This window comes from Adelges cooleyi, unplaced genomic scaffold (genome assembly GCF_023614345.1).
Source record: "Adelges cooleyi isolate 19-005CV unplaced genomic scaffold, UGA_ACOO_1.1 ACOO_flye_CR_arks_rails_tigmint_CR_PRNA_247, whole genome shotgun sequence".
Classification (NCBI taxonomy): Eukaryota; Metazoa; Arthropoda; class Insecta; order Hemiptera; family Adelgidae; genus Adelges; species Adelges cooleyi.
The window spans coordinates 14,046,732-14,071,955 of NW_026095912.1; the positions used below are offsets into that span (position 1 = coordinate 14,046,732).

Genomic DNA, 25,224 nt, shown 5'->3' on the forward strand with positions numbered 1-25,224 from the left:
ATAATCGAGATAAATAATACATTTACTTGACATTTTACCAACATCTACGAACAAAGTGTTTTATATCAATTTATTAAAAAATGGTTTTCTTCGACACCTAACCATCTCTGCGAGATTAAATTAATATTATAATATTTTCAAATTTATTAATGTTCGATTTTTCGTTTTAGGCGTAACGAGTGGCGCTATTTTTTTTTTTAATGCAAGTTCAATTTTTCTAATTTTCCTAAATTCTGTTTTTACACAGTTCATGTATTTTCAAGTGATTTATGTACACTAGTGGGATGAATTTATTTTTTTATTAGTGAAAATATCTTTATACTCTTAGATTATGTAATAACCAATACGAATGTTACATGAAAATAATCGATTACGTTTTATTATAATATATTTATCAATCAAATATACGAAATATTAATAATATTAAACTTTCTTATTTGATTGATTATCTCAGTTATGAAAATAAATTGATTACTCGATTAACTCGATTATTGAAAACACTCCATTTTGTCCACCACTACTCCTATTAAATCCACTACTGGTCAAGAGAACAATAATGAGTTTTGTAGTGATAAAATCCTATTACGGCGAGGCTTATGCTACATAGTAGGTTCTAATTATTGTTTAAAAAAATATACCTACCTCACGTGTTCTGTCATCTCACTAAATTTTCTGTATGTTTGCTAGAATGTTTTTTAAATTTAAAAAACTACAGCAGATGAGCCAAAACGGTGTATTTTTTTTTTTTGTAAACCGTTAAAGTGCCATACTTGAGGCGCATGTTCAATAAAAACGTTATATTTTATACTTTGTAAAAGCAAAAACAACTATAATGAATTAAAATATTGTATTAATCCATTGTTTTGGTCTTCTATGACAAATTTTACATTTGGGCAATTCCGAGGCAGTTCGGATAGATAACACGTATATACTGGACTGAACAATAACATAATTTGTATTTTTATTAAGTGTTAAATATATTTAAAACAAACAATACTGATGTACGCGCTTAGTTTCAACACGAATTAGATAAGTAAATGCTTAATAAGTGCCTAATAACTACAATAAGGGATATAGGTAATTTAAACCTAGCTGCAAGCAACAAGATAACAATGCAAATGTTCGTATCAAAACAATATATGAATGGACCCGCTTTTTACCAATTTATCGGTAATGTTTTTGGGTTTATGCGTTGTACCATTTCCATGCGTTGCAACTGAGTTGTTTGATCGGCTTGACATAGCTGTATGCCCGTTGACGGATCAACTTCCGGTGTTCGGCCAATATATTCTTGACGGCTTTCGCGAAGCGACGGGGGTCTCGGAAATGTTGGTCAAACTCCAAATTGAACCTGACAAACGTGGTGTAGAAGTGCGGATTGAGCGTCGACAGTAGCGGTTCACTTCTCATTTGGTTGTACAAACTCTTCATCCTCATTCGCATTCTATTCATTCTACGATGCTTTCTCATGTAGTTCATTAAAGCCACTGGATGGACAGCACCTATCAATTGGGAAGGTGCACAGTCACCGTCCAGACGACTGATTGCGCGACGTTTGCGCATCGCAATTTCCGGAAAAGTAGGCGATGGAGCTTTCGAAACGGCTTTTTCGTCAAAGGCTGGATTGATAGGAGGAGATTCTGGTGGCAAACTGTCCCAGGATGGATTAATAGGAGGGGACTCTGGTGGCAAACTGTCCCAGGATGGATTAATAGGAGGCGACTCTGGAGGCAAACTGTCAAAGCCTCCGTAAAAAGGAGGAGCAGTTCCCGGCCACTGTCGGGTTTTGCGTGGTTTGGTATTTATTGTCTTAGTGTTACCTCCCTTTTTTACATCGTCGTTGAAAGGAGGTGAAGTTGGTGGCAAACTGTCCCAGCTGGGATTAATAGGAGGGGACTCTGGTGGCAAACTGTCCCAGCTGGGATTAATAGGAGGGGACTCTGGTGGCAAACTGTCCCAGCTGGGATTAATAGGAGGGGACTCTGGTGGCAAACTGTCCCAGTTGGGATTAATAGGAGGGGACTCTGGTGGCAAACTGTCCCAGCTGGGATTAATAGGAGGGGACTCTGGTGGCAAACTGTCCCAGCTGGGATTAATAGGAGGGGACTCTGGTGGCAAACTGTCCCAGTTGGGATTAATAGGAGGGGACTCTGGTGGCAAACTGTCATCAGCTGGATTGATAGGAGGGGACTCTGGTGGCAAACTGTCATCGGCTGGATTAATAGGAGGGGACTCCCACTGTCGGGTTTTGCGTGGTTTGGTATTTATTGTCTTAGTGTTACCTCCCTTTTTTACATCGTCGTTGAAAGGAGGTGAAGTTGGTGGCAAACTGTCCCATGATGGATTAATAGGAGGGGACTCTGGTGGCAAACTGTCCCAGCTGGGATTAATAGGAGGGGACTCTGGTGGCAAGCTGTCCCAGTTGGGATTAATAGGAGGGGACTCTGGTGGCAAACTGTCCCAGTTGGGATTAATAGGAGGGGACTCTGGTGGCAAACTGTCCCAATTGGGATTAATAGGAGGGGACTCTGGTGGCAAACTATCCCAGCTGGGATTAATAGGAGGGGACTCTGGTGGTAAACTGTCATCGGCTGGATTGATAGGAGGGGACTCTGGTGGCAAACTGTCCCAATTGGGATTAATAGGAGGGGACTCCCACTGTCGGGTTTTGCGTGGTTTGGTATTTATTGTCTTAGTGTTACCTCCCTTTTTTACATCGTCGTTGAAAGGAGGTGAAGTTGGTGGCAAACTGTCCCATGATGGATTAATAGGAGGGGACTCTGGTGGCAAACTGTCCCATGATGGATTAATAGGAGGGGACTCTGGTGGCAAGCTGTCCCAGTTGGGATTAATGGGAGGGGACTCTGGAGGCAAACTGTCAAAGCCTCCGTAAAAAGGAGGAGCAGTTCCCGGCCACTGTCGGGTTTTGCGTTGTTTGGTGGTGGTTTTTTTAGGTTTAGCTGCCGTTGCTATATCGTCAATAAATGGTGGGGAAATTGGTGGCAAGGCTGGATGAGCAGGTCCTTTTCGGGTTTTGCGTGTCCAATCCGGATTAGTAGAAGAGGAATTTTGCGGGAAACTTCGGGAATAGCGTTCGCCCGCTTCGGAATTGTCAGTGGGAGAGACAGAGAGAACGGATGGTAAATCATTTGCGTTCGCCGTATCCACGGCGGACCCGATAGCAATCGTTTTTACCGCCAATGTCTGATAACAATCAAAACGTTTTTTTATTAGCAAAATAGTATCTAACATTTGTATTGGAAAAAGTAAAATTTGTCGTTAACTTGTGTGTTTGATTTATTTTTACAACCGTTAAAAATGCTATCCTTTTCAGAATAATACACAGTACTTGGGGAGCCGTTCGGCTTACTTATTTATTACCCACTATACACCGCAAGCCAGAGAGTATAAATTATTTGATTTTAGGCACTTACCAGCACGATGGCGAAGAACATCTCGAATGGTGGCTGTACGCCGGCCAACAACCAGGTAAGACTCCAACACGGCTAATAGTCAACACGGTTAGGGTCGAGCACTATTTATAGAATATGCAATTTGAAAATCGTTTTTTTTTTTATATATATTATTTTAAACGCAAACGAAATGGCGTTTTTTATGTTGCCAGTTTTACGGCGGTTAACGGGAAAACCCGTACGTTTTAAATTTGTTCTTTTTTTTTATTTTTCGTCGATAAACTCGGCCCGGCTTCGAACTATAATAAAATTAATCGGTACATTAACGCGACGATATGGCTTTAAACGGGAATGGAAATTTTCAAGATTTATCATCGAAAACCAGCCAAATCAAACACACAAGCAGCACGCAGTAGTAATTAAAATTTGCGCGCAAATCACATTTTAATCGCCATAATATAAAATCGTTCAGAGTTCGCTGGAAAAACCCATTTATTCGATTCGTTCGAACCAGATTCATTAAAACGAGTACTGGTTTTTTATTTTTTTTACTTTAATTAGTAACTGTTGATAAAACGTGCAATAACAAATCTGTGCGCCGCGGTTGAAAGTTTCAAATACCTTTTAATGGGTTTTTATTGTACTAATTCCCAGTTTAGAAACAGTTTAAAACTGTAGTTTTTTACATTTTTTATTTATTTAGAAAAACCTCAAAAAGAAATACATATATAAAATCAAAATTCCCAACACAATATAGTTCATATAAAATTGAATAGTAAAATGTTGTTGTTATTTTATTTTCTTATCATTTATGCCTAAGGATGATAAAATGTACAGAATGATAAAATTAGTTTAAACCACTTTTTTTTGGAAATTGGAAATCACTGCAATTTAAAAATAAATATTGTCTTAATAATAATTTTGTTGGCTATTTTACAATTTATTCCAATCGACTAGTTGGAGGTGATGATAATAATACTGACATAAATTTATTATTTTTAATTCGAAGATCTGAAGTCACAATTATAACAACACTATTGTTAACACATGGTTGCTATCTGTATGATAAATTATTACATAATATACCTACTTAATCATTTTTACCGTTCACAACTTCACATATAAAACCTATTTTGATACAATATTTGGAATAGTGTTTTTCAAAATGTGTATTACATTTTTACTTTCTCAAAATTGTTGCAAGTACCAAGGTATTGAGCATTTATTGTATATTAAGACTAGCCTGAAGCGTTTGCTGACATAGTGTTATAAGTTTGAAAGTTTTTCAATACAAAAAAAAAATGTGGAAAATAAAATAAAACCTACACATAGATTTTAAAATTTGCGTCGAAAGCCATTTTTTTTAAATTTAAAAACTCATATTTTCTTGAACTAATAACAATATTACTAACTGAACATGTGTGTGTGTGTGTGCACAAGCTTAAAACTAAATAATTAGGTACTCTTAACTTAGGTTTTAAAAGTTTAAACTGTGGTTTCAATTTATACCAAACAAAGTTATACAGAAAAATAGATTTGAATAATAGGCTATAATGTGATAAAATATAAAGACCAATTGAAAATTAACAATTTACCATACAGTTTTATTGCTTTAAGTATTATCAAAAGGGGTTTATTTAAAGAAATAAAACACATTAATTTGACAACAGCATACTCTTATAAGACAATATGAAATACATACAACAATGTGTTGTTCCTGTATTCTTAGTATTTATTGCAGGACATCTTTTGATTGGATAATTTAAATATTTAGTGTACTTGACACTGTTTTATAGTCGCACAGAAAATAACGAGTTGTTTGAAATTGTACAAATTTACTTCTTAATCATTCACAGAACGTCTATTTTAACAGATAAAAAAATTACAATTTGCCAATTTGAATTTTTTTTTAAATTAAAATTAGATTAGATAACACAATTTTATCATAATACATTTTTTGACAACTTAAAAACTAAAAAAATGATTGTGAGTATCTATTTTGAGTGTAATTAAACTGTTGGCTTATAAATTTTTGTTTTTGTCGGTTACAGTACGTTTTCCATTAATTCGAGTCGCCGAAATGTATTATCATTTCAACGCAAAATTACAATCACAATTTCACCATTTTTCAAGCGAACGCAATAAAAAAATTCGTTTTACAGTCGAGTTATTATTTTATAACAATTTATATCTCTTCTAAATTATATTCTATACAACAATAATATATTAATCTTAAACGTAACGAGTTGTCTTATAACGAGATACACAATTACGTATCGACCTACAACGGTAGGTCAGGTAGAACTTAGTATTATAATTTTTTTTTTTTTTTTGAATGCGTAAGATTAAAATAAAACAATGGAATAAGTTATACACATTTTACAAAATGATTTCATTTTTAAAACTCCTCGTCAACGATTTGTACGGCAACACAACGCTGTTCAACAGTATAATTTCTGGCGGCACGATGACGCTACAACCTGAAATTTGGGAAACAAACGTCAATCGATGATCGATTTCGTTGAATGTTATAGTTACCCAGAATCGTAATGCTCGGGTTGAGACGGCCGTCGTCGGCATTGAACAACGGTAACTGGTCCATTTTCGCAAACGGCTTGTTGGGATTCGGATCGCCGCAAGGAGTGCCTTCTACCCGACACCACGCTCCAATCTTGGCCGACTTGCCGACGATGCTGTGCATGACCTAAAAAGGAGGAAAACGTTGTCGAGCAAAGTCACGTTGGCCAACTATCGTTATGGCTAACTATTCGGGAAAAATCGTATTACCAAACTGTGTTGCGATATACAAGCGTCTTGTAAGATAATCGATTCTTTGATGCGTACGCCGGCTGCGATCTGTGCTCCGGCCCCAATACTGACGTTCGGACCCAACTGCAAACGTCGGTAATACACAAACACACACACATGTTAAGACGTACCTATAGAGACATTTTTTTCGTTGTCTACGTACCAGCGCCGTCGGATGGACTTTGGCCGTAGGGTGTACGTACACATGGCCCAGAGTGGTGTAGCCGCCGGTGTTTGTAGGCAGATTACCCATGTTGTTTTTCAGGGCCAGATAATGACGATTGGCGTATATCGCGGCGCCGGCCGTTTTCAATTGAGACCACCAGTTCAGGGTAGGTGCGGCGTACGCACGTCCCGTGCCCGCTAAATGCCTGAGCACGTCTTGCTCCAACCGAATTACATCATGATTGCTTAAAGAAAAACACACAAGTGTTATTATACTTGAAGCAAAAATACCGTACTGTGAAAACACGTCCGTTTACCTGCCAAACACGTACGAATCCTCGTTTCCGGCCGAAACAGAACAAGCGCCCGACGCAAACACCGAAATTGTCTGGAACAGTTCGGTGGAACAAAGATACACTCCGCAATTGACTAGAGTCGATACAAACGTCGATGGTTTTTCTACATAATGTTCAATCGCGTTAGTTTCCTTATCTGTGACCATACAACCTGTGGGAACGTTGACAAAACCTCGATTAAAATAATAACAATCACAATATTTTATCTATAAATCTCTAATTAATCATTAGTCAAAATATGACAATATTATTTTTTAATAAATGTATATAAAGTTGTTTTTCGACAGTTAACAAACAATTTTTTTTATATAATATATAAAAAAATTATACTTATTTAAGTTTAAATTTGGTTTGATTTCACGTTAATAATTATAATTTTTTTCAAATGCATAATTACCTAAATTTACATTTAAAAATAACTTTGGCGTAGGCCTTAGAATAAATTTAAATCACTTTACGTATAAAAATATTTAAAATGCATTTCTTCTTACTACTTTAGTTGTTTTAACAAAAACTTATTTTTAATTTTACTGAAATTATGATAAAAAAGTCTAATAGCTTTTTAACGCTTCGAGTAATGATAACAACACAAGACGCCTACCGTAATGCATAGATTGATGTCGAGTCGCTTCTGTTGCCAGCACGGTTATGAGAGCTTTGTCTTTTGATTTATGAACGTCCACCATTGCGGCCAAAGGGAAGTCAGCACAGACGTCGCCGTTCATGACGAAAAACGCTTGGGGCTGTCCGTAACGGATCTGGTCGCGAAAGTGATACAATCCTCCGGCCGTACCCAAAGCCGTAAACTCTTGCAAATATCTAACATAACCCAAAAACATTTAAATGTGGTCGTTTTTTTAAATATTACATTCAACTGTTATACCTTATCTTTAGCCGATCGGAATATTGATTCGTCATGTCCTGGACGAATTGTGCGAGGTCGGTTTGCGGATAGTACCCGATGATGAGGACTTCTTTGATTTGAGGCACTTGGGCGCACGCTTCGATGTGATGCTGAATGAGAGGCAGACCGGCCACGGGAAATAGAGGTTTGGGTATATCCAACGACAACGGCCTGAACCTCGTGCCTAATTATCGGATTACAAAATCAATAGTGCACACCGCTTTGAAACAACAGCAATAATTTCAAATAATAATACAGTACCTTTTAAAGGGCCGCCGATCAATATAACAGCCTTCAACATGGCGATTCAGTCGAGTTTTACCATCCGAGTGAAATCCGCACAACTGACACAACAACAAAAATTATACTTGCCAACAGCAGCGCGTTCGTACGTACTAGCGATTATTATCATCGACGCCTTAACATTATGACTAAACGTGCTGACAAAGCGACATGCATACTAATATTAAAAAAAATCCGTCCAAGTGGCGTCTGATTATTATTATGTGTTATAATATTGTTATTATTATTACGGCGGCGTGATCAACGTGTTGTTGTTTTTTCTGATAACGCGTTGTTATCAGTTGTTATCAAAAACGACACGGGTTAGCAGCTGCTGATCACGATGTAGTGAAACTGATAAGGGACGCCAGTCTAACCGTAACAGTACAATATTGTCAGTTAGATAGCGCCATCGTTCGCCCGAAGAATTTAATATATTGAACTACTAGGTTTTTTACTGTCATTTTTATTGCTTAATAAATATATATATAACATTTAATTTAATGTTCACACGCGACTACGGAATATATATTATTATTTTTAAACATGACAATATCAGTACGTCTTAGTCTGATTTAACTTAGTATTTTTCCCAACCCACATAAGACGTTGTTGGTCGGCTGATGAAAATCCTAATAATAACGGATGACCCATTAATTACCTCCTTCCAATAGTGAAAAAATTTGACAAGTAAGATTTGATTACAAGTTCTGTTACGCATAGCAAATTTTCAGATTGATTTTCGACTGAATATAACCCGGTTTTAAGGTAATTGCATGCTGTCTGTTTTTTTTAAAGGAGTTTTGTATAGGCAATATGCAAGGGGAAAAAATGGTTTTAATACATTTCTATCGTGTCAACTAATTTACCGGTTAATTTGTACAGCTTCAGGGCATTATTTTTAATTAAAATAATTTTTTCTACGAGTCAAAGCTCAGTTAATAATTGAACAAATAGGTAACTGAGTTTGATAAAGATTGGATCAAAATGAATTTAATAATCATGAGGATCACATTATACTTATGCTAGTATTTACATTAATGCGATTAAATAATACCGTGTTCGCAATTTAATAGTCAACACAATTACTTGATATTAAATAATAAAATAAAAGAATAATTAACTACAAATAAAAAAGGAAAATAACGTTTACCGTCCATATATTTACTGATAAGAAGTTGAGTGGCGGTGAATCTTCAGTTCTGCACCGTGCTGCTGATAAATTAATCAGAGGAGACACAAATGCAATGTAAACACCAACGTCATTTGTATAATATTTTAATGCAATAAGTACAGAAGGTACTTAATAATGAACACAATAAAAATTAGCGTTATCCTCGTATTATAGATACATACCACCTATATCATAGTATTACGAATAACAATCATAATAATTACATTATCTTAATGATCAACGATAAGAATAAATGTTTGTTGGAAAATAATGCGGTGCTCGTAGACATTTTATTACAATAGGTATATGTATGGAACACTTGGTTTATATGAAACGATTAAAATGTTTTTTAAAAATAAAACATTCGCATTAGAATAAAGAAGTAAAAAAAAATACATCTACTATTGCCAATCACAATTTTTCCTATAGGACAAATAGCTATTGGATAAAGTGGTAGTTGGTAACAGTGGTAGTGACCAATGTTACCAACCCAATACGATTCGGTACTAATTAATGCGATCAGGTACGGTTTGGTTTTTTTTTGTAAATTAAATATTTTAATAAAAAGTTTTTCCAGTGATACTGCCATCGTTATAATTATGTAGGTTAAATTTAAGATTATTTTGAGTACGACCAACTTGATTTAACGTTTGCAATATGGTGTATTTTTATAAATAGTTGGAAAATTGCTAAACGACAGAATTTGCACGACTTTCAAAATAACAAAAAATTTCAATATAAACATTTATTGAGCGCTATGCAAATTAAAAATAACATTAGTTATTATTCTGGTACATTGAATTTTACTCTTCTTCGTTACCAGTATATGTATGTGTAATATAAAAATAAGGGTTGTTAACTTTTAGGGACGTGGCACTTGTCCAAAAGCTGTACATGTAAAATCATTGCTAAAGGACAAAGTCCACATAATATCATTATCGTGCAAAAGGGCAAAAGTCCAAAAACATTCATATTGTCGAAAAAAAAAATAATACTTAAAAGTAAAAGGCTGTAATAAAAACGGAGTTTAAACAGTTTGACACGAGTGCCAGTATTGAAACGTTCTAATTATGTCTCGTCGGTACTCGTCACTTTGTATTCATAAAAAAATATGTTAATGGTATTTTTTTATAATATTTTACACGCACACACAGCTATTTAACTACTCTTAGTAACATAAATATGAATATAAAAATGATCCAAAACTCCATTAAAAAAAAAAACTTCAGACGACGTTCCCACAGAGAATTTTTGTTTATCTCAGTCCTCGGTCGTTAGAAAACAATAAAACCTAGCTGTTGCCTGATCAAATTTTCGAAAATCGTTTCCACGTGCCATAACCTCTACCGCCAGGTGGCAGCACATTACAAGCAAATAGTTTTTTATTAAACTTTATTTTGTGTCTCCAATTAAGATTAATGTGACTTGTACCGCTTTGGTTTTAACCCCCTTTTGTATTTAGAAGAGTTTGATGTTACCAGAGTGGCTCGTTGATAGCATATTATCACCTGTGTTTTACATCATAACGTGGCTTTCGTGCACCCTATCCTCATTTCAGGCCAAGTTCAGGTCAAGTTGTTTGTCGGACCACTCACGTATAGTAATAAACACAATCGTTATGTTTCCGTGATTAAAATATATATATTAATATTGTTTTATTGAGAAACACGAATTATGGGTAACAACGAAATACGAATAACATAAACTAATACATTGTTTTCACGTGGCATCCAAATTGAAGAAATGAATATTGCTCTCGGCTAGTCGCAGTCCATTCTCACTTGAAAATCTCACGGGTTATTGTATGGGTTTCATTGCGAACATAAACATACTGTCACCTTCGACACAGTTGAGTTTGGTTTGTATGGCCGCAGGCTTCGACAACTGGTGCACTTTTGGTTCTGTGTCCATAAACACCGGTTCGCCATTTTCCAGGTATAAGATTCCGAAGTCGTCCATATGGTTCAGAAATATATTTAATTTGTTGACATCGAGGCGGGGCATAGAGGTAAGTTTTGGCATTGGCGCCGTGGACAACGGGCTGAGATGGTCGAGCGAATCGTTTGGTATACAGTAAACGTTAATGGTATATCTTCCCGAACTCTTCTTCGATTTGGCCCATACAGCGGATTCCTAAACATAATGCCAAATGTAAAATCTTGAAAAACGATTTTTTTTTTTTTTATAACCGATTGGGGAGCAGATTTTAAAGGACTTTAATAAACAGGACTAGAGCATAGCGCCAATGAAATAAAATGCATATAAATGCATGCATTCCTTCGAAGGAAATACATTGATTGATTGGCTGATTTTGTGTCTCTTATCAGTTGATTCTCTTATCAATTATCTACACCTCCGTCACGCTTATCACTATGACGTCCCTTCTCTTCTACTCTCCTCTATCTCCACTCTCGCGCTATCTTTTTTTTTTGTCACACTAGCGTAATGAATATTCATGTCAAAACGTCCGTTGAACATACTTGGGAAGTTTGAATCTTTCACACAAATTTCTACCTATTTGTAAAAACTAATGTATACATTTTGCCCAAAAGGTTCCCCAATTACTAGAATGTATTTAAAATAATTGTTCAAGGTTAAAATAACAGTTATCCCTTTTAAGTATTAATTAAATGTATTTTCCAATGTAGTGTTGTAAAGGTTTGTTGTTATTTTTCTGAAACAGTGAATATTTAGGTAACACTATTGTTAGTCAAGTATTAAACATTGTTTACACTCGTGTATGTATAATTGGTACTCAAAACTCAAATTTTGATTGCATGTTGTAGTGAAAATAATTTTAATATTATTTTCGTTATTGGTATTTAATAAATTAAGAAATAAATTAAATTTATTAATAATAGTTAATAATATATTTTGGTCCAAGTGCTCATACACCGGTCGGTACAATTTTTTTTAACATGTTTTGTAACTTAAGTCTTATCTAACAAAGATTCGTTTTTAATTTTTTTGTATTAATCGTTTAAAAAACAGAAATTGATACCTTTTTACTACATTATTATAATAAAATGTTTTTTCGGTTATTGTTCGTGTCTTATGATTGGCTGATTTTGTGTCTCTTATCAGTTGATTCTCTTATCAATTATCTACACCTCCGTCACGCTTATCACTATGACGTCCCTTCTCTTCTACTCTCCTCTATCTCCACTCTCGCGCTATCTTTTTTTTTTGTCACACAAGTTTAAATCTTTCACACAAATTTCTACTCATTTGTAAAAAAACAAATACGGTATACATTTTGCAAAATGTTCGCCAATTACTATAATACATCAAAAATAATTATTTCAGGATAAAATAACGGGTATCCCTTTTAAGTAATAATTAAATGCACTTTTAAATGTAGTAATTTGTATTGTAAACGTTTGTTGACATTTTTTGAAACGGTAAATACTAAGATTAAACAAATTGTTTGTCTGATGCTAGTTTTCAAAATTCTATACTCTTTTGTGTGTATATTTGGTAAAAAAAAAAATGTCTAAGAAACCGGTTTATACTCAGTAAGTCTTGGCAAATTATTTTTGACGTTTTTATTTTCCAGATATAAACATTCGAGATTGAAATTTTGAATAATCTCAAATTTGTATTTTATGTTGTTGTGAAAAACAATTATAATATTATTCTTGTTATTGGTAGGTACAGTGGCGCAACTAGATGTTAACAATATATAGGTGATGATTTTCCATGAGCTTTTTATCATTATCATTAATACCATACTTCTGTATAAAATAACAAATTTTTCTAGGAAAAATTGTGCTGCAACTATATTTTTATATTTTAGCATCTCTTTAATTATATTAAGTCTTTTTTACTAACTACAGCTAATTAACTTAGGCCAAGAGATGTTGTAGTAAACAAATAAAAAAAAATGATTTAATAACACAAATATACACCCATATAAGGTACACATCTATTTTGAATAACTCACTTACCGTTTTCTGGATTTAATTTGTTTTTCTTTTAAATAAACTGAAATGGAGACCCCGGACAATTTATTTATATGATCTCACTTTGTTCTTTAGTATAAACATTTATATTACAATTCACAAACACAAAATTACAAAGTATATATGACACATACATTACACATGACTGAGGTAGCAGACATAATATGAAGTATGTGAAACAGTTGACAGTTTTAAAAGTTTACATTTTTTTCCCCATATCTTCGGTCAATCTAATATAAATATATTTTAGAGAAAAAGCACCAAAAGGCTTTCGAAAATGTTTCCTTTTTAAAATGTCTTATTTGTGCTTAAACTTTTGTGTTTCTTGGAGTCAGGTGCCCTGGTGTACCCAAGTACCCCCCTAAACCCCCACTAATTGCGCCACTGGATAGGTAATAAATAAATAAATAATAGTTGAAAATAGGTTTTGGTCCAAGTGCTCAAAAGTAGGTTGGTAATATTGGTTTTTACACGTTTTGAAACTTAAGTCTTATCTAACAAAGATTTGTTTTAACTTTTTTTTTTTTTTGTATTAATTGTTTAAAAGTTTTCGTTTAAAAAACAGAAATTGATACCTTTTTACTAAATTATTATGATAATATGTATTTTGGGTTATTTATTAATGTTTGTAGTCTCGAATAGTTTCTAGACATTTTGTTTACCATTTATTTGGCGTTTTCTATGTTAAAATAGATTTTTTTTTAAAGATGTTGGAAATTAATGGCTAAAAAATCGCTTTTTTCTTTCAAGAGATATATTTTATTAGACTTGTTACGTACCACAATCGCAAGGACGAAAACCACTTTGATTATGTTGGACACAAACATTTTGAAACTGCGACAACAAGTGTTGCTTACAAATAAATTACTAATTTAAATAGACTCCGTTCGAGTGGTATTAATACTATTTTCAAAATTTAATTAAAGCGGTATATTTATGGACCGTTAAACGTGGTCTTTTTTAATTGAAAACTACATCTTTATTGGAGTACGCGTGTACACCTTAATTAAACATTTTTTTACTAAATTTTAATCATCACGTAACAAAAATATTAATTGGATTTTGCCAAACAGAGTTTTACTAAAGTTCTAACGTCCGTTTTAATATCGATCGTTTTGCAATAAAAAAATGGTCGCACAAGAAATATGTATAAACGTTTTAGTACAAGTTTTTTTTTTTGTAAAGCCAAAATTTAAAAAAAAATTTAGGAAAAAAGCGTTTAAAATGTATATAAATGCTATTTTTAAAACATTATACGGTTAATTGTTTGTACTTTGTATGATATGTCTCGTGAAGTAAAAGAACGATAAATTTGTTTTGTACTGTAATTAAATAATATTTATTAAGTAGCCAAATAATAAGATTTAAAAAATAAAATTTTTAGCTTAATTAGTTTACGGCAACAACCCTGATCATTTGATAATTAACTTTACAAGTATATTTTATCATCTACAGATTCGTGTCAAAGCTTTTGTTTGAAAGTGAATTTATTTTTTAATTAATTATTATTATAGCTTACATGGACTATCGGTATTGTTCTAAAGTGTTCCATTTATGTCGGCAATACTATTTCTAGTCAAAAAAAATTAATGAGTTTTCAGTGCTATCAGTTTTGGTAAGTATAACTTAAATGTAGAGACAATTTTCTTCTTAAGGCTATACCACTATAATGTTATATCTATACATTATTAATCTTTGTTGTGTATAGAAATAATACTAAACGGACTTTAAAAAAAACAGCCCTCACTCGTTTGTTTACATTAAATGTGACCCTTCTGCTTTTATATATTCTGTGATTTAACCACAAAATAAACAGAAGGAAATCTTAAAGTTTATCAAAACTCTCCTGCTATTTTCTGTTCCCCGCCATTTTATATAGTGAAATGTCTTGTACAATAACTTAAATTTCTAGAATGTGGTCACACTAAATCGAGGAGCAATGCAGTTATCGGCTAACGACAAATTGCATCATTTTGTTTTATCTAATCCGTGATAACACCACCGATTAAATAAACCCATAAAAATGTAAACAGACTATAATAATCTCAGGTCAGTGTGACCAAAAAATAATCCTTCTGTTCTACAGTGTGGCCAAAGAAATTTGATCGAGCATCTGTAATGTTATCACCGTCGACCTTGGTTAATCAACTACTCGTTATCAGTACCTCTTATCAGTTTACATTGTTATCGCAATGGCGTGTACAATATTTTTGGCCCTACACTCAAGAGTAAACCAATCAATAATCGTTATTTGAAAAATATTTTGTTTTACCACACAATAAAAAGAATCTTAGAGTTCTTAGTAAGTAAGTTTCTTAGTTCTAAAAATATACATACGTCAGCGGATTTTTCGATTTTTAACCCGACCGGCCGAACGAAGGCTTTAAATAGAATTTTTTTTTTTTTAAAAGAAACCTATAAACGGTCGCTAATTAATTTTTATTATTGCCGGCTTTAAAAAAAAAAAAAAACGTACGCGGCCAATCTCGAGTACGGTCTGGGTCGATTTTTATTGCCATTTGTTTTTAACCTTTCAGCACGGGCCTGCCACACATGCAACAATAATTGTTTTTTACGTTAATATACCGTAAATTATGATCATCTGTATGTGTGTGTGTGTGTAATGTGTAATAACTTTGGCCAACTCGAGAGTGTATTGACTGCATTACTATTATTGTATTATAACGTCGTGGCCGCCGCCGCCGCCGTCGTCAGTGGTGTTTAAAACGTTATACCGGAAACACATAATGTTTTGTAAATTAGCAGCGCCTAAAAATAGTCCATAGTAAATACATAAAAAAAAAAAAATAACCCTCCGTCAAAATATGTGTTACACGATATTTTTGTATAAATTATTAATAATATACTTACTGTAAACCACCGACGCGTTTCTACGCGTCCACAGCTCCTCGTCGTGGGTTTAATTTTTTTTTTCAATCCGAAGATTGGTTAAATGATTATTGATGTCTCTCTCCACTTATCTCTGTCATTTATAATCCTCTTCAGCTCCCAGTATGTTCCTATTCCGGTATCTTCCATCGCCTGCTTCGGAAATGGAGTTCTAGGCCTTCCTCTTCCAGGTTTTCCTTCGATTTTCCCTCTATTGTTGTGGTTATCCAGGGACTGTTCCTTATTACGTGTCCGATCCATGCTTTTCTTCTCAGTCCTACAGTATTCCATATTGATTTTTGGGTATTCATTCTCCTGAAAACCTCGGCATTTTTTATCTTTTCTGTCCATGACATTTTTAGCGTTCTTCTCCAACACCATACTTCAAAGGCTTCTGTTCAAACACACAAAGCTTTTTATAAGTGCTTTCCCGGTGTCCAGACTTATTCTGTTTGAAGTAAAAAGATTTCTTTTTTTTTATAACAGGCCTGTTTGGCCTGCGCTATTCTACACACTATAACTGTATGGCTTTTCCCATCGCTTGTGATTTCGCTCCCCAGGTATGTGAACCTCTGAACTGTCTCCAGCGGTATTCCATCTAGAGCTATGTTTGCATAAATCTGCTGTTTGCTACGTATAAGGATCTTGGTTTTCCGTTGATTTATTTTCATGTAGTGTTCTTTAAGCGTGTCGTTCATTTTTTCGAGCATGTTAGTTATGTCTTCTTCACTTTCTCCGATTACAGCAATATCGTCCGCGAAACGCAGCATTTGCACAAGTATTCCACCTATCTTTGCTCCTCCAATGTTTTCTTTTCTTACTACTTTTAAGCCTTCTTCTGTATTATATAGATTAAATAAGGTAGGTGATAGATTGCACTCTTGTCTTACCCCCTTACCCTGGGTTTAATAAGAAATTTAACTTTTTTTTTTGTCAGTATTTTTTATACATTTTGATCTCGATTTTTTTTTTGACCGTCTACATCATATTTGGGCCAACTTATAATTATTATTATTGTGAAAGTATAACACTGTGGTTCTTAGTCGGCCCTGTACCTACATAATATGTAATTTTACCAAAAATAATAATAAAACGACTTACCCCCTCGCGGTCACGGTACGTTATTATATTTTGTGTTGCATAGTATGTTGTATAATTTTGTACCTTTAATCTAAATAACACAATCAAGGACAGTGAATTTTCTTGTCTGTGTCACGCCCAAACGACGCTAACGACTGCTCATTGTTCCGTTTTGTTATGTGTGTGTTCAACTGTGTACTGTGGCTCGTTTGGTAAATAAAAAGCAATCCAGAAGGAAAAATATGAAAAATGAATAATTTACAGCTATTATTTGTCTGCTGCGTAAAACCTACGAGGACAAAATAATATACTAAAGGAGGGCCATTCATCATCCCTGGGCATAGGTACACAAACAATTATACAGTTGACAGCGCATAATGTTTAATAATATTAAACCGTGTTCTGTGTTGGAGGTTTTTCTGGAAATTTGGACAAATTACAATAATATTCCAGCTATTTTGGTATAATTTCTTCATTTTTAACACATACTTATTATAGTCGAACGGTGGTCGCATAAACGGCGGATGTCCTGCATTATGCGTTTCCGGCATTACTATTGGAAGTAACAACATAATAATAATTTTGCGATCAACAATATCCTGACTGCAGCGACAGGAAGAGGCTAATGCAAAGGCATTAAATTTAAATGGGCAAGGCGATGATTTTCCAGCAACTACCTAAAGCGATATCGAGAAAACTATAATGTGTTAAACCGCAAACCGTAGATGTCGCTGCAAAGAGTAACGTTAGAGTGAATATATCGGGTCGGGTTTTTCAACGGTATTTATACACTTGTCCAAAAGCAATCTAAAGTACTAGCGTTTAGAGGCTATTCGGAAACGGTACTTAATTTAGTATAACTAGGTCTATACAAAAAAAAAATTGAACCTTGGCGTGTGCAGGCACTTAAAAAATTACTGCGAGACACAAAAATATCGCCTATTTAGAATTTCCCGTTTGAAATCGTGAGATATAAAATGTTCCTTAGCTTGCTGTAGCGTTTATAACAAGGCTGTGTGTGGCAAATAACGAAGGCTAAACAAAATATAAAGATTGCCGTTTTATGATTGTACATAATGCGAGCACTGAGATTACAAGGCGAGCTGAACTTAAGTTGTACGGTGATTATTTATTGATAGCAGCTGGTTTTCTTTTTGTCAAAACTAAGAATCTGTGCACACTTTTGCGGTTTTAATTTTTTTTTTAGCAAGAAAAATGTCTTTTGTGGATGCACCTAAATTTTGGAATCGATTGGAAACATTGCGAGGTACGTTTCTTGGCGATTCAATTATATTTGATAACTTGTAAGATTGGGCGATTCCGTCTAGAAATATTTACTAATGTGCGAGACTAAATCTGGAAATGTATAAAAATATTTTTCGAAAACCAATCTATAATTGTTTAGTTCAGTAGTGTAGGCAAGTCTTAAAATATCAATTAATCTAAAGACAAAGTGGAGTGAGTCGTGCCGGTTTTTTTGCACACATTTTTGTTTCTCCAACTAAGGTTAATTTGACTTATACCACTATGGTTTTCATCCCCTTTTATATTTAGGAGATTTTGATGTTACCACAGTGGCTCGTTGAACGCATATTATGTTTTACATCTCAACGTGGCTTTCGTGCAACCTACCCTAACCTCAGGCCAAGTTAGAGTACAAGATGGAGAGGTCAAGTTGTTTGTTGGAATATGGTAATAAACACAATCAATTCCGTGATTAATATGATATTTTTTTTTATCGAGAAACACAAATTATGGTAACAATGAAATACGAGTAACATAAGTAAATACATTGTATTCATGCGGCATCCGACTAAAAGGAATGAAATCCTCTGGGTTTGTCATAGTCCATTGTCAATCCCGTTCGAAAATGTCCGGACTAATCACTGGGTTTAATTGCGAACAAAAACATACTTTCACCTTCGACACAGTCGGATTTAAGTTGTAGCGTCGCGGCCTTCGGCTTGGGCTTGACAATATACAACGGTTTGCCATTTTCCTGTGTTAAGATTCCAAAGTGGCCCAGATGGTTCAAAAATGCGCTTAATTTGTCGATATCGATGCGGGGCAAAGTGGTAAGTTGTGGCATTGGAGCCGTGGACAACGGTCTGAGGTAGTCGAGCGAATTTTTCGGTACACAGTATGCGTGTATCGAATATTTTCCCAAATTCTCCGTCGATTTGGCCCATACAGCGGATTCCTAAACATAATACCAAATGTAAAATCTTAGAAAACAATTTTTTTTTTATAACCGATTGAGGAGGATTTTAAAGGACTTTAATAAACAGGACTAAAGCATAGCGCCATTGAAATAAAATACATTTAAATTCAAGCAATCCCTCCAAGGAAATACATTGATTGATCATTAACGTGTCTTATGATTGGTTGACTTTGTGTCTCTTATCAGTCGATTCCCTTATCAATTATCTCCACCTTCGCCACGCTTATCACTTTGACGTCCCTTCTCTTCTATTCTCCTCTATCTCCACTCTCACACTATCTTTTTTGTTTTTGTCACACAAGCATAATTAATATTCATGTCAATAGTTGAACATAGTTGGGAAGTTTGAATCTTTCACACAAATGTCTACCCATTTGTAAAAACTAATGTATACATTGCCAAATGTTCCCAATCACTAGAATGTATTTAAAATATTTAAGGTTAAAATAACGGTTATCCCTTTTAAGTAATAATTAAATGTATTTTTCAATGTAGTTATTTGTGTTGTAAAGGTTTGTTGTTATTTTTCTGAAACAGTGAACACTTAGGGTAAAACTATTGTTAGTCTGATGCTAGTATTAAACATTGTTTACACTTGTGTATGTATAATTGGTACATTAGGTCTAAAAAAACCAGGTTCATATCAAGAAACTTTTAGCAAGATATTTTTGACCTTTTTTAATTTTCCATTAGAGTAGATATAAATTAATCGAGATTGAAATTTTGAATAATCTCTAATTTGTATTTTATGTTGTTGTGAAAATAATTTTAATATTATTCTCGTTATTGGTATTTAGTAAATTAGGAATTAATTAAATTTATAAATAATAGTTAATAATATATTCTGGTCCAAGTGCTCATACACCGGTTGGTACATTTTTTTTTTACACGTTTTGTAACTTAAGTCATATCTAACAAAGATTTGTTTTAACTTTTTTTTTTTTTTGATTGTTTAAAAGTTTTCGTTTAAAAAACAGAAATTGATACCTTTTTACTACACTATTATAATAAAATGTATTTTGGGTTATTTATTAATGTTTGTAGTCTCGAATAGTTTCTAGACATTTTGTTTACCATTTATTTGGCGTTTTCTATGTTAAATTACATTTTTTTTAAAAAGATGTAGGAAATTCAAGGCAAACAAATCAGATTTTTTCTTTCAAGAGTTATATTTTATTAGACTTATTACGTACCACAATCGCTAGGACGAAAACCACTTTGATTATGTTGGACACAAACATTTTGAAACTGCGACAACAAGTGTTGCTTACCGCGCTAAGACAAAAAAATTACTAATACAAATAGAATCCGTTCTAAGAGTATTTATACTATTTTCAAAATTTAATTAACGCGGTTTATTTATGGACCGTTTAACGTGGTCTTTTTTAATTGAAAACTACATCTTTATTAGAGTACGCGTGTAAATTTTAATTAAACAATTTTTGCTAAATTTTATTCATAACGTAATAAAAATATTAATTGAATTTCGCCTTAAATAACAGTAATTTCACCTATTTATAGGTTATAACAGTTAATAACAGTTGATATTAGTAATTATCATTAATGTTTCGCGAGTAAGAAATAACGATTAAATTGTAATTGAATTTTTTTCATTTAATATAATATTGACTATGTTTAGATTACTCTGAAAGTTGCAGTCATTCCTGTTTTGCATTTAAACAAAATTTCCAACAAACAGTAAAATACTTCAGACTTACATATCTATAAATTCACATTTTAATTACAAAAAACTCAATTAACATATAAAACAAAACCAACCGTACTTATAAGTCAATTTGAATCCTACAACTTAAAATTACAAAATAATTTCCAGAAACCGCAAGAACACATATTTAGCCCGTTTGTCAACATTTCTTCATTTGTCTCATTCGGATCTATGTTGCTTAAATTTTTATGTTTTTAATTAATTAATTTACTATACAACAATATAAATTTGCACTTGCACTATCGTATGCAGTTAATATTACACGACTTTTTTACTACAGTCGTTTTATTAATTAACTAGTTTTTTTTTTTAGTGCTTTATTATTATCCGCAGTGTATGTGCTCCGTCTTCACTATGCCCTGACCCCCAGACCGTTGGCTCTAAATAAGTATTTTCACTATAGAATATGTACATTAGTGTTGTATATTCGCAGTACGATTATCCATTGCACGACCCATCATAGTCGTGGCACTGGTCGGTGGCGATTTCGCGTTCACGGCGCTCCGGTTATGCAATTCTAATGCGTCCGTGTATTTCGGTCGTCTCTATTGATTTTTTTTACAAGTTTTTTTTTTTTGCACTCGGCGGGGACTATATTGTGTTATTATTTACTCGACCTAACCGTATACCTGTTTCAAGTAAATATAAAATATATTATGATAGATGGCATATCCTTATGTACATAGTATAGGTACTATTATAACGCCTGTCGGTGTAACGTTATACCTACGCAGATATCTCTGTCGAGGGACAGAGCAAAATAATAATTCATTTAACGCGCAATAAATTATTATTATTACAGTCGTTATCTCGTCCGACAGGATATATTATTATGCGGTAGATTAACCGAATAACGATAATAATATTATGTAATATAATATTAATTAATTTAAAGGCCCCCTGGAAATTGAGCGATAACGACAGTTTTCAACGATTTGTGTTTGTTAGTAAGTATAAGTAAGTTTGGTCGATGGAGTTTTGCGTGACAGCTTGAAAGAATTATAAAGGTTTAAATATAATCTTCTTAAAGTTATTATATTTTATTCGATAGAAAACTAAAACCTGATTCAATGGCCAGGGCCAACCTTGTTTCTTTATTTATGAGATTAAACGGTATTTTTTTTTTTTGTGAAAGCTCATTTGACGTTGGAAGGCACACGCGGACTGTGTTATTGCTTGTAAATAATGTTTTATTTACAAAATACTGGTAGTAATAACAATATTTCTTATTTTAATTTTATGTAGAAAATTCTATTGAATAGAAAACTACCATGACCCCCGCGGGGGAGCCATTCGCGGATATAATTAAATTTGACTTGAACGGTCGGGGTCTTCCGTCGCCACACGATCACTTTGGTTCTTAGTGGTAATAGACCCTTAACACATTTTTACCATTTTTTTATACGAGAATAAAAATAAAACTTCTCGAATTACCAAAAAAAAAAGAAGATTTTATTAACAGTCGGTGGAAAAAGTCCAGTTTTCAATGAGTCTTCTGCTCCTGTTTGTTATACTCTTCTTATTCTTAAACTCTTCTTCAAAAATTCAGTTTCAACGATATTTAACTTTTCAGAGCTATCTATAAAATTGTATTAATTTATTTATCCAAATATTGAAAATATTTTCTACAAGTATTCCCTTTAATGTATAGAATAACAATAAAGTTCAACTAAAATGTTGAGCTACACAAATTCAGGCTTTATGCTTCTAATATCACATTTAAAAGGGCTAAGGATTTCCTATTTAAATGCAAATGTCCACATGTGAACTTTTAAGCAGCTTTTTTTGTGAGTTCGCTTGACGCTTTACTACTTAACGCGCTCAAACTCCCTCCTTAATTTCGAAGAATGAATAACTTAGAAAATAATCATTTAAGATAGTATTTTAGATTGAAAACAATTTTTGATTGTACATTAACTGGGAAATATTGTATTCAAATTAAAAGCTAAAATTATTTTTCTACTTTATATACAGGGAGATTCTTTTATATTTAAAATATGATAAAAGAATCACCCTGTATAGGATAACATTTTGTTATGAAAAAAAAATGTATGTTGATAATTTTATGAGTTTATTGTAAATAGGGAAAAAAACAATATGCTACACGCTAATATTGAAGAAATAGATATTTGCCTTAGCTTTAATATATGATAACATACAGGTAGATATTGTACTTTATTAAAGTCTGTGTGTTACATGTTATTATAAACGTTTAATTTATACGTTATCTCTACCTACTATAAAATATAGAAAGTCGATTCTAAGCTCATTCAATTTTTAAAAAAATTATTTTAAATATTTTTACATTTAAACAAATTGTCAACTTGAGCTAAATTTTTCTTTAGCCACGCAAATCTTTGAAATCGATAAACGGCTTTGGTTATTTAAGGTCTTATAAGAATGAACTTGGCATATAGGAGTGCAGTGAAGAGTTTCAGAACTTAGTCTGTTCACTGCAGAGCTCTAAAGTTGTATACTATAAAAACACATCCCCCCCAGAACGTTTGCTTTTTTGTGTTAATTGCCTAATAACCAAATATATATTATATTTTAAATAATTCTTCCCGCCTTGGCAAACGCTTTTTTACTTTCGTCTTGGTTTTAGCACAGTTCGGATGAAACTAAATAGTGCACTTAATTGTAAAACAATAGATTTTCAAACAACGATTTTTGATTGGCTTACTCTTAATGCTGTAGGGCCAAATTATAATGTCAAAAATATCGTACACACCATTACAATAACAATGTAAACTGATAAGAATTACTGATAACGAGAATCTGATTAACGACTCTTGATGGTGATAACATTACAGATGATTGATAATGATTTTTTGACCACACTGGCCTGAGATTATAACAGTTTTGTTTACATTTTTCGATTTTTCCAGAGTGCACTTTCTGGTTTTATCTAGTTTATAGCTGTTTCAGTTTGAATTTGGATTTTTGAAATCCGGATGATCTCTGTATATTTATTTGTTTAAACGATCTTGAAAATGATCTTTAGTTAGGTTTGTTGAAAACATCAAAATAGGTATGTTTGTTTTACTAATTAAAACATTTTTCTTCGTTGATAATTGATTATGATTTCGTAGAATGTTGGTTAACGACATCAAAAATTATTCTTAGACGGGTTAGTCATGTTTATGTGTTGTATCTAATTTCTTATTTATTATATAACAGGTCGCGTTTTAATTGTTGAGCCTTACGATTTTTTTTTTTCCATCAACGAAGGCCATAATAAAATTAAATAAACGTATAAAATGTATGGTTAACGAACGAGTGTTTGACTTTTATAGGTATATTATTACAAAGTCGTTGATAATATTATTATGGCGATGATGGTTTTACGATAGGCCGGTGAGGTTGTCTCTGCTGGTAAGAAAAATGTCAAGGAATGTATTTCTCGAGTGTTGTTGATGGTTTTTTTTTTAAAATTTTTTTTTTTACTTTATCTTTTTTGTCGTTTTCAATTGATCGTGTGCCAATAACAACGAATGTGATTGATAAACTGAATATAAATACAACGTTGCAATAATAATTATTAATTATTTAGTCTCTGTAGAGCCGAGCCCCGAGTGTGAATAGTGAGTGGCGTTGTTAATATTGTAAAAAAAAAATATCGTTTGATAATTTTTATCAATCGACGACAGACGTAGTTGTTTTCATATTATAAAAAAAATATATATAAATATATTCGGTCTTGTTCGTTTGTCGAGAAATTATACTTAAATGCTAACGACTCTGGTGCCCCTGAGAAAATTATTATGTATTGTTGTAGTTTTATTCATTTTGATTTCCCTGATTGTCTGATTAGTATATTTTTTCCCAAGGAACAATTATACATTACTTTTTTAACTACCACGCGGTTTTTATGTAAATCTTGTCTAATGTGTTGCAGAACACTGTTTCGATGGTAATTTCAACGGTATTCCCTCTCAGAATAATTATATAATTTTAGTTGGTTTTCGTTTCAACACCTCTGCAGGAGACCTCAGACCTTACATATAATGTTATAATGCTAAAAATCTAACATGTCGTCAAAGATTTATTTGTATGTGAATGTATTTTATAAAATGATTTATTTTATCTAAAACCGCGAACAAAACGTACTATGATTTATACGTGACTCTTTAATGACATAAAATACAGTTATATAGGTTTCTATTTTTTTTTTTATACATGTACATCTGACGGGGGAATGATTATTTTTGATATATCTTGTTTTAAAACTTTCTAGTGTAGTT

At 33.1% G+C, this 25,224-nt stretch overlaps 3 protein-coding genes across 3 annotated transcripts; all 3 read right to left on the minus strand.

The window, feature by feature from the left end:
- Positions 1–1,185: 1,185 nt before the first annotated feature.
- LOC126837213 (uncharacterized) lies at positions 1,186–3,455 on the minus strand. The gene is made up of 2 exons (XM_050571034.1): positions 3,435–3,455; positions 1,186–3,204 (listed from the first exon to the last, which is right to left on the minus strand). The coding sequence occupies exons 1-2, from the start codon at positions 3,453–3,455 to the stop codon at positions 1,186–1,188; spliced, it is 2,040 nt and encodes a 679-aa protein (XP_050426991.1).
- Positions 3,456–4,973: 1,518 nt separating this feature from the next.
- Positions 4,974–7,953, minus strand: LOC126836449 (mannose-1-phosphate guanyltransferase alpha-A). Its single transcript, XM_050569852.1, has 8 exons — positions 7,908–7,953; positions 7,626–7,830; positions 7,344–7,561; positions 6,704–6,893; positions 6,385–6,631; positions 6,201–6,305; positions 5,952–6,117; positions 4,974–5,893 (listed from the first exon to the last, which is right to left on the minus strand). The coding sequence occupies exons 1-8, from the start codon at positions 7,945–7,947 to the stop codon at positions 5,793–5,795; spliced, it is 1,272 nt and encodes a 423-aa protein (XP_050425809.1). The 5' UTR covers positions 7,948–7,953; the 3' UTR covers positions 4,974–5,792.
- Positions 7,954–18,846: 10,893 nt separating this feature from the next.
- Positions 18,847–20,528, minus strand: LOC126837052 (uncharacterized). Its single transcript, XM_050570779.1, has 2 exons — positions 20,448–20,528; positions 18,847–19,233 (listed from the first exon to the last, which is right to left on the minus strand). The coding sequence occupies exons 1-2, from the start codon at positions 20,493–20,495 to the stop codon at positions 18,913–18,915; spliced, it is 369 nt and encodes a 122-aa protein (XP_050426736.1). The 5' UTR covers positions 20,496–20,528; the 3' UTR covers positions 18,847–18,912.
- Between the last annotated feature and the right edge of the window lie 4,696 nt (positions 20,529–25,224).